The sequence below is a fragment of the Taeniopygia guttata genome, chromosome 2, assembly GCF_048771995.1.
Source record: "Taeniopygia guttata chromosome 2, bTaeGut7.mat, whole genome shotgun sequence".
NCBI classification, from domain to species: domain Eukaryota; kingdom Metazoa; phylum Chordata; class Aves; order Passeriformes; family Estrildidae; genus Taeniopygia; species Taeniopygia guttata.
Genome location: NC_133026.1, coordinates 111,466,797 through 111,484,968, shown reverse-complemented (window position 1 = coordinate 111,484,968; position 18,172 = coordinate 111,466,797). Strand labels below are relative to the sequence as shown.

The 18,172-nt window shown below is 34.0% G+C and overlaps 1 protein-coding gene across 4 annotated transcripts in view; it reads right to left on the bottom strand.

Moving 5' to 3' along the window:
• The window catches only part of SNTG1 (syntrophin gamma 1), a 313,217-nt gene that overhangs the window by 40,844 nt on the left and 254,201 nt on the right, over nucleotides 1-18,172 (bottom strand). For all 4 annotated transcript variants that reach the window (XM_012571962.5, XM_030266184.4, XM_041713898.2 and 1 more), the window contains 2 exons: nucleotides 11,434-11,550; nucleotides 7,223-7,294 (listed from right to left, as the gene is read on the bottom strand). In XM_012571962.5, coding sequence (XP_012427416.4) covers nucleotides 7,223-7,294; nucleotides 11,434-11,550 — 189 coding nt within the window. The remainder of the gene's footprint in view (nucleotides 1-7,222; nucleotides 7,295-11,433; nucleotides 11,551-18,172) is intronic.

The window sequence follows — 18,172 nt, the reverse complement described above, 5'->3', positions numbered from 1 at the left end:
ATACAAAATTATCACTGTTGCAGGAATGCCTAGAGTCACAAATTCTTTGTGCAATAAGATTTCAGCATCATAACCTAAATTTAAGTATTGCAATAGTCAGAAATAAATATAGGAAAAAATTCAAATAATTAAAGTCTGTGACCATAAAATAAGAGAATAGTGACAAATTAGAGAAAAATGTTACATAAAAATCTACTAAAATTGACGAGTCAGAGTATATTAGCTAACACACTACTGAATCACTCCAATCTTTAGAAATGCTCTGATTAGATTAAGTCAATGGAGGGAAACTTCTCAAGCTGCATATAAATCTCAAGTATCTTGGATTCAAGGCATATACTTGTCTTTCCCAAGTATCCTTACACAGTATTTATCTTTCACACCTCATTTCTGCTCTTTTTCAACATTCCTTTTGCCTTATGTTAAAAGTTAATTTGTCTTTGCTTTTCAAGGATGTTGCAACAGCCAACAAATGTCAGTCTCATAACTAGACAGGCAACAAAAAGCAACTTCTGAAACAGAGAGGTTGCAGAAGTCATTTAAAAGTTTATTTTCTGTATCTGTTATTCTTTTTGCTTTCCTCTGTGTGTTTATCTTGTTATTTCTTCTAGGACAAAGGATCAGATGCTGAGATTGACAGCCCCAGCCCAACACAAGTCATTTATTTTTCACCCAAAAGGTGACAGTTTATATTAATATTGCATAGGAAATGTCAGAAAAAGGCAGAGGGGGGGAGTTAATAAAAAAATGAGAAACCTCACTAAAGTTAACAGGAAACATAAAAAGCCTTATTTAATAAGTTCACATTTCAAATATTGTTTGTCCTTCCTTTCTGAAGCAAACAAAAAATGAATAAGCCTTTATACAGTGGTAGTTGTCATTCACATAATAACACTGCCTCTTTGCTTTCAGAAAAGACTCTTACATGGTGCTGCAGTTACAGCAACATCAACACCTTTAACACACAGGGCCCATTAAATTTACCCAGATGAACATGGACTGGGGCTTGTACAACTATGTACATGTTGAGGAGAAATGAACTTAAATCACTTACAGAATCACAGAAAACGCGTATGATCTCGCCCCAGGTGCAGCCATCTCGTGCCTATCTTTGTGCATGTAGGAGCAGCTACACACCAGCTTACACTTAAAAGGATCCAGTGGTGGAAATTCAGTTGCCTTGTCAGGAGCTCTATTTCAGTATAGAAGTTTTTCTTTACAGCCTAACTGAAGCCAACTTAGTCTTTGCCTTTGTGTCAGTGGACATGGAGATATAATTCATGGCTATTAGTATTTTTCTTATCTTAGAAGACAACTGTAATTCTATTTAGAGTGGAAATAGATTCTCTTTTCTGTGGAAACATTTGATGGTCTTAAATGTAGGACAGAAGGCAAACCAAAGACTGAAAATTACTGCTTTTGTTTTCAACTAAAGTACTTAACAGTTAGCATTCTTTCCAAGAATTGGCACTTGGCTAAATCCTAGATGAAAATCTAATATTCCTTGGATACAGCATTAACTTATTCATAAGAAGGATGCACTACTTCTGCCTCTTAAGCATTTTGAGTGCAAAGTATTTCAGTGGAATCATGTCAGGATGCAAGTGTCACCATTGAGCAAACTATGTGAATGACAAACCTCAAAATATGTTCTCTACCAGCACTTTATATGCTTGTGTGTCTATTGGCATGAATTTAAAAATTTACCTGAATACAATAACATTGTCAGTAGTTTCCCATCCTTTTTATATCATCCTTTTCCCGTACTTGATTTACTGGAAATGGACAGCATAATTACAGTCAATTTGAGTGGGAAAAATTACCATTACTACATTTGAGGATTTTACACATACTAACAGCTAAAATAAGGAAGGAATCACATGTCTTCTGAGACACCAAGCTGGTCCTGATTAATATAGCAAGAAAATTATAGCTGCACTGATGTGAATGGTACTAACTGTAAACACCAGTGATTCACTACCCTGACATCTTGCCAGCACAGACCTCCTTCCACAGTTATCCTCACATTTCATTTCAGAGCTGATCTGACACTTGAATATGTTTCCTGTCCTATGCTGAATAAAACATGGTCTAACTGTGAATTTCCAAATATTTTTGTATGACACTGAAGATAGGAGGCAGGTGACTAAACTATAGAAAGCATTTTCTCACAATTACAAGGAGATGTTTGGATGAGCTGAAAAAGATAAGTAACTGAAGCAGAAAGGACAGAGAAGTGCAATTTCTTATGTTATTCTTCATAATTTACCTGAAAAATGTAACAAACTTTTTTCTACCCCCTATTTGAAAAATTGTTTAAATATTTAAACTATTTACAAATTTATCCAAGGTAATTTAACCTTGCTAAATTATATACACTTACACATGTACACACTCTTAAAACACTCATGTTAAAACTGTGTATCAAGAGATACCAAAAAGACATACAGAGTTAAATCTGTTTCGAAATACTGAACATGATAAGGTCCCTTTGGTTAGTGCCTTTTTGGTTAGTGATAGAATTACCTGCTTTTCTGGAACATTGAATATTTTTCTATTGCAACATTAAAATTAGTTGACTGTTCATGGGGCTTTACTCCCCAAAATAAAGGATAAGGTGAAACAAGTTTCTGGGAGAATAAATTAGAAATATTTATTGATAGCAGATTCTTCCAGCAGTTCTATTGAAAATGACTAATAGATACATTTTAATGTCAAAAGTGGTATCATTACATTATCTTGCCTGACACATTTCTTAACATGGATCACAGATTTTCATCCACATGCTGATGCCACTACCCCATTAACATTAGTCTGAATAAACTTGTGATTAAAAAAAAGAAGAGTGGTTTAAATGCTTTCAACTTCTTGCTGGTACCTTTCACTGACTAATCAGCAGAGCTTATACAGTTCTTACCTTCTTTGTAATTTTAACTTACCTGACTTTGATTTCTAGTCACTTTCTTTTTATTGGCTTATTTTTAGGGTTAAGGAGTTCTTCAGTGCCTTGTTTTCCCTCTCCTTCCACCCCTTAATAAACAGACCTATTGAATTTTTAATAAATTATTTCATATGCTTACCAATTTAGGCATTTATGCCCCTAGGTCTTAAGCTATTTGCATCTCCATAAATGCTCCTTATATATCAAACATAGCCCACTGCTGTTTGCCATTATTTCACAATGAATAATTTAAACCAATTAAATTAAAATGTGATTTTTGTACTGAGCCTGCTTTACCTAGGTTTCATGTCAATAATTATTATTTCATCCCCAAAATCTTGACAATGAATAGCTTCATATTTACTCGATGCATATTTTTATCTGGTAGTTTCTAAACTTTATACAGAATCTTTTTTTTTATTACATTATTGTTATGATAGTGTATGAAAAAGGCTATGAGGGTTTGGCCTTTTTTTCTTTTTTTTTTTTTAATTATATAAACTGTAAATACTGAATTAGGGGATCAGTGACATTTTGCTGAATTTCTGTCAGTCAAACTGGTTTTCACACAGTAAAAAGACTGCTTTTTAAAGCATATTTTTATGCTTCAAATTTTAAGGGTCTTCCTGGTTATTTAGAAGGTTGTAATCAAATTAGAATAGAGATTTAATGCCTTGCTTCTACTGCTTTTTCTTTGTAATCTGATACAGAAAATAAAAGAAAAAAGTATACAGTTACAACAAAATCGTGATTTATTTAATGAGTATTATAAATATGAATACACTAGCTATAAATCACATAATTATCTCTGACATCTCTGAATAAGGTGCAGAACATCCTGCCTTTTAGCTGCTTGAGACTAAGGCAACTGTGACAACCGAAAATGGTATCCCAGTCTTCTATATTGTTTGTGAAAGGAATCAGAGTCTTTGGAATGAATACTAGAGGAAAAAGAACAGTAAACACAGGCAAGTAAATATAAAGAAAACGTTGGTCATGGTGCCAGCCAAGTTTTGGGTTTTATTTAACATTTTTGGACTATATACTCTCTGTGAAGATTAAGTCAATTAGGTAGTAGACGAAGTATTGCATGTAGACATTAATATTTATTTATTGCTTTAATATTTCTACTGTTACCAGGAGATGAATTCTCTCATCCTGAAACACTAAAATATGCATTCAGTAGGCATTCAGCAGGATCTGGGAGTTCATATTCTCTGCTATAGTGTTTCTGTCATGAAGAGAAACTTAGAGAAGTCTCTCAAACTGAGGAAAATTACAATTCTATTTAAAAAGACAAACTTAGGGCAGTAAGTCTCTCTAATGCAGACTGTTCTTGTGAAGTTCATCAGAATTTTAGTCACAATTATGGAGTGGAAAATGAAGAAAAAATACTTACAGACATATTAAGTCAAGTCCTGGCTCTGTGCCACGAGGGACAGTTATTGAAATTGCCAGTACATCCTAACGAATGTAAGTCTGAATATGGACAATTATCTTTTAAAATATCTCATTTAAAAGCAAGCAAGTCATGCAATATAGATACATTTTGTTTAGTAAATGATGTGGTAACACTTAACTCTAAAGCGCTACTTCTCACTCCTGAGCTAACTCACACAGAGGTTAGCACAGCCTACTTGCAAGTCCTTCTACTTGGAGTGAATATTAGCCAGAAAAGCTGTGTCATTCTCCAGGTCAAATAGATTTATAACAAAAGTAGCATTTGAGGTACTACAAAAGAGAAGAAGTTTTGATGTACTAAGAAATTCACATGAATAGAAAAAGGCATCTCTTTTCTTTTCATTTGAGAAATTTTGAGCATCTGTTTTTCATTGTTTTTAAAACAGAGAAAAGAATGTGAGGTACTATAAAAGAGAAGAAGCTTGAAGGTGATCACAAAACACCAGAGTAACCTTTCTTTGTTAGGTAGCCCCTGGTTCAGTAATATCCATGGGGCTTGTTCAAATGGATCTAAAAACCACTCACTGTTTAAATGGAGACTTTTAAGATGCTGGCATAAAAGCTGAACAAAACCTTGAGATTCTACAGATGTTCAATGTAGTAGTGTAATGGGAAGCTGTTTTTCTTGGTTTATTTGCTTTTATATTTAGTGAAACCACAGTTAAGTTCTATAGCAACTGCTGTAGAAAACTAGAATATGGTGAAGATTAATGCTCCAATGTCAGAAACTGCAATTCCATTGCAATGATTTTCCCACTTCCAGTTTTTATTATTTACAGGTTTTTGTCAGCTGAAGAACCTGCTTGAAACATTTCAGCATTTTATAAGCCTGACCATATTTACAGAAAAATACACACATAACTGAATATGAATAAAGTATTAAAGAAACATGAACATTATATTCTTATATTACTTATGCTGCAATTGCCTCTCTGTTAATATAGACTGAGGCTGGAAGACCTACACCTCTTCCCAGAGAGTTTGGATGGCTGGATGATAAAAAAAACCCTGGGTATTTGTTCTTTTTTCTGTGCTTCCACACAACAATGCCGGAAAGGCACTGGTTTAGATTTTACTGCTTTGTGGACTGTCCCCTTAGCTGTAATAACTTCTGCTACATGGCTGAGAAATGGGAAAAAAAAAACAAAACAAAACAAAACAAAAAAAAACCAAAAAAAAAAAAAACAAAAAAAAACCCACCAAAAAACCAATGTATTGGTATGCAAGAATAGGAGACAGAGAACAAAGGGGGGGGGGGGGAAATGGCCAAAATTGCAAGAGAATTAGGACAAAAAAGCAAATTACTAAAAAAAAAAGAAGAACCTTTAAATTACAGAAAACTAAATGGCACACATTCAGTAAGTTTCTGTTCAAAGAGTATAAAAAAATCTTTGGATAAGTTATGAGGAGTCATGCTGGCTCTAAAGCACTTAGTTCTCTGAGAAGGAGGAGCTAAATTGCATGCTTATTGCATTAAACCCTAGGCCTGAAGGAATCAGAGGTTACCAAAGGGAATGGGGAAAAAAGTGCATGTAAGAAGTTGTATTTTTCAACATTTCCAAAGCCTGACTGTATTCTTAGAGTATTGTTCACTTACACCTTTAGTGCCATGCCTTCACCAAGTGAACAACTTCTGTTACTCCTCTTCCTACATGAGCACTGCTAAGGAGCCAAACGTTGCACACACTCGGGAATTGAAGGACATCCCACAGGGATGGGATGTTTTGTGTTTGAGGTTCTACTCCTTGATGAAGCCTCCGCCTCACAGCCAACATAGCAGTAAAAGAAAACTTTTCACTTCTCTGTTCAAAGAAGCAAAGAGGAGTTTTTCAGACTATAAACTTGGTGGGACCTTTTCTTTGGGTTTTTGGGGGTATTTTTTTAAGTCCCAAGTGCAAAATATTTCCAAATTTTATTGAGCCACCGCACCTTTAATCTGCCTCCCTAAGGAAAATATAGCACACCTATGTGACCTACAAACCTAAGAAATGTACCATTTATGTCAGTAAAAGGTCTTTCCAGTGGAAAACAATTTCAAAAAGTATGGTGTTTTCATATTTCTTGTTGATACTAGTCTGCATCTGCATCTAATGTTAAAATTACCTTTTATGTAATTTGGACCAAAAAGCCCTCAAAACCAACATAAACCAGAAAGCAGCTCACATGCACAGAAAAAGGCATCTCTTTACCTTCTCATTTGAGAAATTTTGAGCATCTGATTTCACTGTTTTTAAACAGAGAAAAGATCAGACAAAATAATTCTGATTGAATTCACATTTAAAAATTTGAAACTATGTACATTAATGGTCTTAATTGACTTGCTACTCATAATTTTATCTTTCTAAACATATATCATTATGTCTTCTCATTTTTTACACTTCAGACAGACTGAAGAAACTGGAAAAAATAAGACAAAAGTTTTCAAAATGGTATTGCATATTTTAAGGCTTCTGCTCTCAGTCCTAGTGAAATCATACATTGCAGCTGCTATTAGTTCCATCAACATATTTGAAAACAAAATCAAACTCATCACTGCTTCTTTAGGTCCTCAGTTAGAAAAGGAAGTGTTGCACTAGTTAAATGTAGCATTAAAGTGAAACTGTAAACACCACACAGCATTATGGAGAAATAAAGTAGTTTCCTAGTCAAAATCAGTTTATTTCCAGTTTCGCCATCCCTTCTAGTTCAATTCTGTACCTACTGACACCAGAAATTCTGATATTTGACTTTAAAGGGATAAAAAACAGATCTCTTTTTGCAAGGTAGTGTTATGCTCTTGTCTGTCAAAGTGGCAATTTATTTTATACTTTCTTATCATACCTTGAGAATTTTGCACATTATCTCATAAACTGAAAATGTTTTCTCAGCTCGTGTCCAATCCCAGGTTGTGACCTTTAAAAACAAAAAAAACACAAAATAAACAGAAAAAGAAATGAAGTTATTTTTGTTGGTTTTTAAGAATTAAGTTTATTAAGAATAAAAAATCCCCAAACTATTTACATTGATTAAAATATATTTAGAAAGACTAAGCACTGCCTCAAAGCACCAGCTAGCAGGGACCAGACTGTTCCATCCAGGCAATGCTTGAAAATGTCCTCCCTGTCCTTTCAATGCAGCTCCTTTGCATGCAGCCTGCTCTGTGCAAGATGATGATACTTCCCCTGGGAACTTGCAGGAGTTGCAGCGAGATCCAGTGAGAGGATACAGCCCTTGAATTCATCTCAAAGAGCCAGGGCCCTGTCTATTATTAAACATGTTTCTCACCGCTTTCCTCCTTGTAACTGTGTGCCGCTATTTGCTCCCAATCACCTACAGCATTTGCAATTCCATAAAACCAGTCTCCAGCCTTGCAATGTCCCAGACACTCACCCCACATACCTTGATATCCAGGGGGAAAAAAACAAAGCATGAGACAACACAGGAAGATATTCATTTTCTTTTTTTCTTAACAAGATCAATCTACTCCTAAATTCTAACAAACTAAGATTTGAAGAATAGTATTTTTTTTCCCTCTTTGTTTTGGGATTTCACAACTGTTCATAACCGTGTTCATTTTAGGCAACTGTTTTACACAGAAAAAAAAAGCATATATAAAAAAATTAATTAAATCATGGAAAGGTAGGTGTTAAGACTAAAATGAGATAGAAAGGGACAGATGAATATATTCAGTAAGGGAAGAGTTAAGGCAATATCAGAACAGTATAAAATTTCCAAGGAAAACACAAGCAGAAAACAGGAAAATATTCAAGATAAAGAAGAAACTGAGGTTATAAATGAACCAATAATCATCCTAATGGTAAGACACTTTGGACAGTGGCTCATATCCAAAGGAAGAGAGCTGTATCTTTAAATTTGTTAGGCACACTGAAGAGGTTGATGAAAACATACATTACTGCTTCTACAAGATTCAAGAAAAACTTTTGAAAAATGTTTAATAAAATACTTTCTAAGCCCAAGAAAGAAAATATTATATGAGATCAATTTATCTCTTATTTAAAGAGAAAGTAATCATTAATAGATCAAAATTATTTTGATATTGTACGAGAAAATTCTATCCCTAACTAATTTTTAATTATAAACATTGCTGTAATGGAAAGTCTTTTAAGGAAATCACAGACAGAAATGAAAAGGTCAAAAACACAGTTTTATAGTTCCTCTTCTATTAGAATTTTCTTTATTTGCAGTCATTGTCAAATGCAGTCTTCATTATCTTATTGAACTGTGGGTATTAAACCACAAAGCTACGCTTTCTCCTATGAACAAAAATATAAATTTCTCACCACTAACACAAAAATGGGGAGAGGAGTCTTGCTGAGCCCAGAACACCCAGTCACACCAGATGAAGCAATATTGTGCCACGAGGAAAAGTCATTATTATTGCTCCTGAAGAACAGAGCCATTTGGAGCTATGTTTAAAAACTTATTATAAGCTCCATACTTTGGGGTGAAATACAAGATCTCTCTCTTCTCCTCTGCTCTCCTGCTTTAGTTTGTACCTGTAAAGAGACTTCTTTTCAGGTCAAACCAAAACTCTTTCTGGACAAAGATATGTGCAAAACAAAAGCAATTGTAGAATTAAGACACCCATAGAAATTGCTGCACCATTCACTTTTAATGTTTTAATTTAAAATGTTGAGTAGAAAAAGAAAGGATGTTAGTGGCTCTTTCTCAAGTAAATTTCCAATTATAAATTGGAAGAAATTTAAACCCACCAGACTTGACACAATGAATAATTCTAAAGAAGGAAATGTGCCAGGAAATAATAGGAAAAATAGTAAAGAAGTAATTTTCTTTAAAAATTTCAAAATGAAAATAAGAAACACTAAGATTGCTTTTTTATCTGAGTATGGGAAGTAGAAGTACTACTTTTTTATCAAACAGATAAAAAAAGAGGCAGGGGGAAGATGTTGATAGGCATTGTTCATGCTTCCCTAATGTGTTAGACTTTGGCAGAGACTGGGGAAATACCTTTGTTTGATTTTCTGGTTAAGAAAGTTTGCAGGACATCTCTTTTCAGGAAACAACTATGTTCAAGTAGTTTATTCTGCACATACAATTAAAACAGTTTTTATTTTAACTACACTTAATGCATCTCCTAAAAAGAAGCTCTGAAACTGTCATTGAACCTTTGTTCATAATATTTTCTAATCCCAGGAAGAGACAAACCTGCAGAATAGCAAACATAATGTATGTGTAAAAGTTTGCATATAGAAAATAGGATTTTAGAAGTGCGCAATTATTATATACATTATGTATTGGAACTTGATCTTTAAGGTCCCTTCTAACATAAACATTCTATGATTCTATGTCTTTAAGGCAGCTCTGTAGGAGCTCTTCCTCTGTCCTAAAAAAGCATGCTTATCATTCTGCTTCCCTCCTGCTCCATGAAGACAAAATATTTTTCTCTGCGTTTGAACACTTTTTCTATTTTAGAGTAGGAATCAGAATCTGGCAATACAAATTCATTTTGTGCTTGCAGCTGAGCTGAAACCAGAGCTATAAAAACTTGAGGATGAATTTCTTGTCTTATACAATAGCAGCTTGCCAAATTTTTCCTTACTCACATCACCATGGTTGAGACTCTTCATATGAACGTGTTCCTTTCACACCCATTAATCATCCCCTATCAGACATTTACCCCCTAGAAGTATATTATTCTTTGAAATTTATGATTCTTCAGTAAAGAGGCTTGTGGTCTCTTCCATAGTTCTTTAAAAGGAATAATCTTCCTTTTTATACTGAACAGGATTTCTCATAATTGATTCTGATTTTATCTAGTACCCAGATGGAGTTGGTTTTACTTGACAGACAGCAAATGCTCAAGTAGGTCTGGCAAAGACAGGAGTACTGTTTTTGAATTAAGGTGCTTGTTAGCATAATCTGACATTTTCATCTGACGCTGAAAAATATCCACCAAAAAAAAGCCAAGCTCCCATTAACAGACCTGAGAGAACCAAAATCCCATACCTGTGAACTAGTCTACAAACACTGAACACATGAGGTTTTCAGTTCACACTTACTTCCATTCCCCATGTCTTTCACATGTTTTTAAACCTTTAGTAATGGTCAATCTAAAGATTTGCAAGATACCTCTGAACTACCTCAGGAAGAGATTGCCCCAAAAGGCGGTAGGTAGATGCCCCATCTCTGAAAACATTCAAGACCAGGTTAGACAGGCTCTGAGCAACCTGCCCCAGTTAAAGGTGTCCCTGCTTGTTGCAGGGAGGTTGGACTAGATGACCTTTAAAGCTCCCTTTCAACCCAAAATATTCTATGATTCTATTTCAGGCAGGGAGGAGCTACAGCCTGGATCTCACAAACACAGGGTTTAACAGCAGTCAGAAAGGTCACCCAATAAAGAGGAAAAACTAATCCACATGACTCTTCCTGTGGCAGGCATGGTTTGGACTGTTACTGTCTCCTTAGCAACTGCCTTAAAAGTTAGCTAGAGGATCTTTACTGCATCTTATATGTACCATAAACTGTGAAAGTAAATTGCTGAGTATAAGATGAGCCCTAAAATTTTGCCCAGTGTTCCATGTGAGATTCCGATTAATATTTTTAACTTAATTTCATTTGATTCCCTACCTACCTTTTGGTGTTCTCAAGCAGCAAAAACTTACATTCAGGATGGAATCTAAATAGAGACATATTGCCATCTCCACAATGTGTAAAAAGCTTTGATATTTCCCCAAATCTCAGCAGTTTCTCTAGAATGATGGTTCAGTTTAAATCTAACCACCTTGCTTCAGGCCTGTTCTGTCTGCCAAAGGAAAATTAAAAGCTTCCTTTTAACATGAGAAGATTTCTCTTTTATTTTTCTAAGCATTCATTTAAGTGTGGGAAAATAAGTTCTTGCTAGATACCCAATCTTCTGATGAAGAGCTGTTTTCTGTCACTTCTATCACACACGTCCTGGAACTCTTCAATGCTGTCCTGCTAGCCAATGAGTGATATCTCATTCTACACAGTACATAACATTATTTTATTTAATAATAGATATTCCCAATAAGCATAAGAAACATACTTACTGGAGGTGCTATAAATTTATACAGGGAAGCTCCCCTCAGTGCTAGAAACTTTGGTGTGTACATTCGGTCCTGAAGGGAGTCTTGTTCCCGTTCTTCCGTCCAGCCCATGTAGACTATCTGACAAAAAAATCAATAGTGTTGACAATTTCTCAGAAATTTTCTTTTGTTGCAAGTATTTCACGTGCATAAACTGATGTCTGTCAAATTTAACATAGCTGCAAAACTTGAACCCCAGACATAATGTTGTACAGTGTCAGGTTTTATAAATGATGCCTGTTAGGACAATGCAAAAACATAAGAAATACTTATTGTACTTGTAACAACAAAAAACCCAGACCACATACTCCAGGGATGTTAAAGGTGCATTCTACATATTTGCTGACAGATCACATCAGTGAAATTTATTTTAAGTGAAGTGTAAGGAGCCACCAGTGAGGAATTCTAAGTCTAGCAACTGCTATTATACAGCAACATAGATACAGCCTCCACATGCAAGTTCACAGTTACACATTAAACAATACGATGTTACAAATTTAATTTCCAATTTCCAATTAATGTCAGTTTCTTTTTTACTCCCTGAAAATCTCTCTGTAGGAGTTTTGAACCTTTTGCTTAGAAATAGGAGATTAGCAGACTATTTTCAGCCACTATTTTGAACAGACTTCATCTATAGCTACAACGGAGTTGTAGAATCCTGTAGACTCTTACCACTACCTGCAGATCTCCTGACACAGATGTTTGAACTAGAACTTATTCCAGCTCAATTTAGGATGCAACTTCCTACCTATCCTGTTAATTTTGAGTTATTTAATATCAAATCCTTGAAGAGTAGAAGAACGTAAGTCACCACTATGCCAGGATCTGGAGAACCACCGAGCAGGGAGTAGACACATCAATGGGACATTTGATTTAAAACCGTGTCATTAGCAATATTTTCCAGTGTGCATGGGTACACTACTGCTACGGAAAATAGTTCAGCCCTATTTCATACAGTGCTGCTAATGGGATAGATCTATTTTTAAATGCATCAGTGAAACTGACAAAGAAGTTATGGGACACTGTCTTAAATGTCAGTAATAATCATGTAATAATAATAATTGTGTAATGAAAAGGTAAAAAAGTTCAACAAGTTTGTAAGTGCAGTAATAATATGAATGTCCCTAAAATTAATGTTTTTACCACATATTTTATCCTTCCAGATTTTGAATGTTACGTACTTTTTGAAACGAAATTTACACTAGTTTATTTCCATACTTTTGGGCAGAGAATTTTCAGCAACTTTTTTTCCTGGGATATGCATTAAAATAAATAGTGGGTCTATTGTTCTTATCTTTTTTGGGGGGGTTGGGGATGGGGGAGGTTGTATTTTTTTTTATCATAACACACTGGAAATTATTAGCTTTTTCAAAATCCCCTTGTATGAATTCAAAACTACTAGTCTCTGTCACAGTTTATTGGATATTTTATGGTCTATAGCCAGAGAGAGGGAGAAAGTCCATTTTTCTCTTACTACACTGACACCGCAATACTTAATTATTTTGTCAATATGAAATACTAAAACTGTCATATAGTCTCAGGTTCAATGAAGAACATGTGCTAAAGTATCTGCTCGTTTGGTGACTAAATAAGTTTATAAAAGTCAAACAGAAGACAGATTTGTACCACAATATTCAACCATCAAAAAGAGTGCTAAACACCATATTATGCAACAACTAAAAATCCTTGTTCTCTGAAATCTCATTCATTCCTTAGAATGAATTAAGAACTATTCAGAACGGAAAAAAAAAAAAAAAACCAAAACCAAAAAAAAAACAAATAACAGACTGGTAAAGTAAGAGAAGTTTTAAATTATTTCAATTCAATGTTTATTCAAATTTCTCTAATTTCTGCTGTTTCATATCCATAAATAAGATCCTCATCCCTCTGACTTGATTGCACTCTCTAGACCTCATTGACTAAGGTGGGTGTACACAGAAGAGGTGTATAAGTATAAATAAATTGTACTACTATGTGCAGAAGTTTGGCACATTTTCTGTCTATAACTGAAGAAAATTCATGATCTCTAATTTCTAGGAAATGAAACATCTATGCTTCAAAATCAATTCAATTGAATTAATTTGATTTCATCTTCATTTCTTTAATTTAAATTGGACACACAGCAAGATATCATCTTGCCTGATGATATCTGATGTCACTGTAACACTGTATGTAATCCCTTCTTAGTGTTTTTGTCTTTCATATTTCTACATCTACTATTCATCACAATCACAGGATACAGTCACTCATGCTGTGCTGATGTATTGATATTCCACATTTGATTGACTCAGTACTAAGGTAGCCATGAAATTTAGGGCAATTGCTCCCTTAGATATTTCTCCCTTTCCCCTGTAGATCATGAGGAAAAATTAGATTGATTTTCCAGACAACCTGCTGTACCAAAAGTTTTATTAATAGAAAAGCATTTCTCCTTCAGGCTCAATACCTACTATTCAATATAGAGAGGAACTGTCAAACAAAGGCTGTATGATTAGAATTAGGAACATTTACAAGTTTGTTTGAGTGCATGTGCATATTCATGTGTGGATTAAAATAGCACAGGCTATATTCTGGAAAATAAGGCAAAACTAAAAAAATACTTCCTAAATATTTTAATAGATAACTCTGAGAATTATGATAAGTTTTAAGTTCCAAAAATTATCTTAGTTTATCTAAACATACTAAACATGTGCAATTAAGCAAAATATTGCAAATTTTTTATACTATGAAGGTGAGAAACTGTTGAAAATTTTCATGTTTTAGGTAAAATAGATGATATTTTTGAAACATTTCTGTTAATGGGAAACTTTCTGACCTCTAAAAAACTTTGACCTATAAAAACTTAGAGAAACTTATTTACTGAAAGGGATTGTAACTTAAAATTAATAGTAACTTAAAATTAATAGTTCATGCATATACAAGAACTGAAATATTGGATTAATATGATATATGACTGAGAGTTTTGGACCATATCTCAGTGTAGCTGCACATTGGGACTTGGCATAAATGGCATTTAAAGAGATTATGAAATTTCAGAAATTTCATTTCTGAAAATAAATTCTTAGCACCGATACATGAGGAACAGATATGTTAATCACAAATAGTGCATAGCATGCTCTGTAATAAAATCAAAAATCTATTTAGTTTTTAATCTTATCAAGCTTTTTTTTGAATCCCTATAAATTAGTTGATTCCTATCAACTAATGTGGAAGGGGTGGTTAAAAAAGATTCTATTTATGATTCACATTTCATTTGAAAGATAATTTTTGCATTCCTTGTTTCTAACTCACCTCAAGCAGCTCATTCTTCAAAATCAAATGGTGACACAAATTAGTTAACTTAGTGGCTGCTGGTTCAGTAACAAAGATCCAATAAGTCATTATGGTTTATGAGTTGAATCATGGACAGTTTAAAAAAAAATCTGTATTGAAATGATAAATGAAACAGGACAATTTCTTCAGTCAAAAATCCATAATCTTGTGATTTAATATGTTCTTAAACCACACAGACATCCTAATCAAGCAAGATAAATTGCCATATTTTATATCAGTCCAATATATTGCTAAAAATGACTTAAATAGCCTTGACTATCAGAGAGATTTTTCAGAGTTTTTACACAGATTTCATTATACTTTAGGAAGAATAGCAAGACAAAATACAAGAAAATGTCTCCAAAATGAAATGTAATAGCCATGTGACATCATAAAAGTGAGGCAATTCAAAGACCAGAACAGATGCACTGACATCTTTTTATCTTGCAAGTCTGAGATTCATACTTACTTACATTATGTGAAACTGTGCCTAAGGAGAGTGGATGAACATGGAATCAGAAGACAAATATGTCAGACAACATAGAGGGAAAGTAATGAGGGATGAGAAATTCAGCTAATGCTCTCTACTCTGCTTTTAATATAATTTTCTCTGTACTTTTAAAATTAATTTTCCTTAAAGTCTAAAAATACATTATAGTCAATTGTTAGCAGAAAAACAATAAAAAAACATACCGAATATGTGGGGAAAAAATGGAAGAAAAAATGGTGCTCACAACACAGTCATTGGCAAAAACTATTCTGCTTAGGAATTGATTTAGGAAAAGGCTTAGGATTTTTATGCTGAGTAAAAAAATTTTTCAAAGTCAACAGAAGAAATAATCACATAAAATTTTGAATGGATGCTAGAAAAATTTTGCCCTATTGCAAAGTCAAAATGTCTCCTATCCCATTTTTCAGGCTTTTGAGAATGCTGCTAATCTTTCCATAGTATTTTTAAATTCCTGTGAATTATTTTTTTATCTTCCTCATTAAAAAAAGTCTACTAAAACTTTAGCTATCATCAACAGCTCTAAAGATTAACTTCATCTTTTTGAACCATTCAACTACAAATAGATTATTCCATCCAAGATTGCACATGTATCTCGCAGCTTAATTTTCTTCTGTGCAATAACTCACATTGTCATCTTGCTACCCGACCAAGGCTGAATACAGGTTTTTCATTTGGCTTGGTCTTGTTCTATTTTTGAAATGATTACACAAAAATTGAAGAAATATCACGTCTTAAAGTAAATAGTGTCAGAGAAAACAGAAAATATTTCTTAATTATGAAAGATGATTTTTTGCTTACAATCCAGATAAAAGAAAAGTGGTATCAAAGATTGAAAACAGAGCACATTTGCTTTCTTAGCAAACATCAGAATCAGAGCAAAGACAGATGTTTACAGTAACAAAACTTGCCTGGACCTCCATAGAGATCAGTCCAAATTTAACAGTGCTGTTTGAAAAACCTGCACAACAATTTATCCTACATCCAACAGCATCCCAAGAGAAAAGTTTGCACATTCCCAATGAGATGTACTGGATCTTGCTAGAACTCAGGAAAATATTGACTGCTGCATGCCATCACTCCCTCCACAGGTTTGAAAAATGATGGCTGCATATGGATACAGGGAAGTTTTCCAAACAGGTAAAGAACTGTGTGTTGCTTTTCCGTGTTTCTTCTTCTTGTTATAATCTACTAATCCAGAGAAACATTTTGGCTCACTCATTGGGTTTTTCCAGTGCTACATGTTAATAGTCACAGCTTATTTCAAAGCACTCACTTTACTTATTTAAGGCTTCTAAGTAGCTGTTCATTGAAATAAATTCTTCTAAGACATAGTCTATTTGAACCTTAATTGGGCAACTGTGTGCCTTTGTCAAAATGTCAACATTAGAAGTTGGGATTTTTTGCCTCTCTTAAATTATTCAAGTCAATGCACAATTATGTGTATTTAAAATTCATTACAATTTGAATTTGTTCATTTTAATAGAGGTGATTAGCATTTAGAAAACACAGACTTTTTCCAAGAAAGACCTTATGCAGCTGTTTTTACAAAGATGGATTTGAATGCAAACTGCAGTATTAGATACCAATCTATATTAATTTCAGGAGTGTGTGTGAAATTATGAGTAGGAATCAGTACAAAAATAGCTCACGCTAGTCCTGTCTTCCAGGATATTGACTGCATAATTAAAAAAAGATAAAATATGAACGAGAGTAGCTAGCCAGCATGTAGCAAACTCCCTGAAATGCACAGGGAATGTGTGCATTTTATATAGCATTAAGCATTTTCCTGCTAAATAGGTATCATAGTTAGATGATGAAAAAAAAAAAACTTGTTATCTAAAGTAATCTGCCTTCCTCACTCGACTGACCCTTCTCCTTCTTGCAGACTTCTCTTATGTACCCACCACACAACTCACCTTCTAAGCAATTTACACATCAACACAATTTAAACATCCCTGAGTAGGTTCATTTGGTTACCAGGTTTACCACTGAGGAGACTCAGATGATATCAGAGGCTTTTTACAGCTGACCTGAGAGGCTCCAGATTTTCACTGATACTCTCAACAGAGCAGCTCTCAGCAAACACTTTGAAAATGTGCAGGTCACACACATTTCCTGACTAAAAGAATTACTATATATCACACTATCATCATTCTCCCCTCCGTTTACTGTTTTATAACTGCAACCAGTTATTTGCTTTATTTTCTGGGAAAAAAAAAAATAAAATCCTTGATATATGGCCATATTTGAATTCCTACCAGTTCATTTTTCACCTGAAATTGGAGGTGAAATTTAGGAACAGGCACAATAATGGCTGCAAATTTTAATCCAGGATGAAGTTTCTGGGGGAGTTTGATGGTTTAAATTAGATAACAGTGTGATACTGCAAACTCAGCACTCATGAGAAAAAAGTAAACATAATCTATTTTAAAGCCTAGTAGCTTGACTGGTTTTAAGTCTTGTCTTTTGATTAATGGCATTTTTTTTCCTCTTCTAAATGTACACAGCACATATTTTTCATGCCTAAAATCCTAAAATAAAAATGGGTCAAACAAAATTATTTCAAATAATCAAGCTAGAGGGCATGACCTCTCCCTTTTGATGAACAACCTATCACATTCATCTTTTTGACTTCAGGGTAGACTACTGAAAAATGCTGAATGAAGAAAAAGATCAGAATATTACAAGCCACCAGACAGTGTCTTTCAGCTTTTTGATGGTGCCAATGAGAAAACAACTTCTTAAGTACCAGGGAGAGTGAAATATTTACAGAAACACATTCCTAACTTGTCTCAGGAGTATCTTTCAATTAGATTGCAATGACCGGTGACAGATAAGTTTTGGATTTTCTTTTTCTGTTTCTCTGAAAAAGACTGGTAA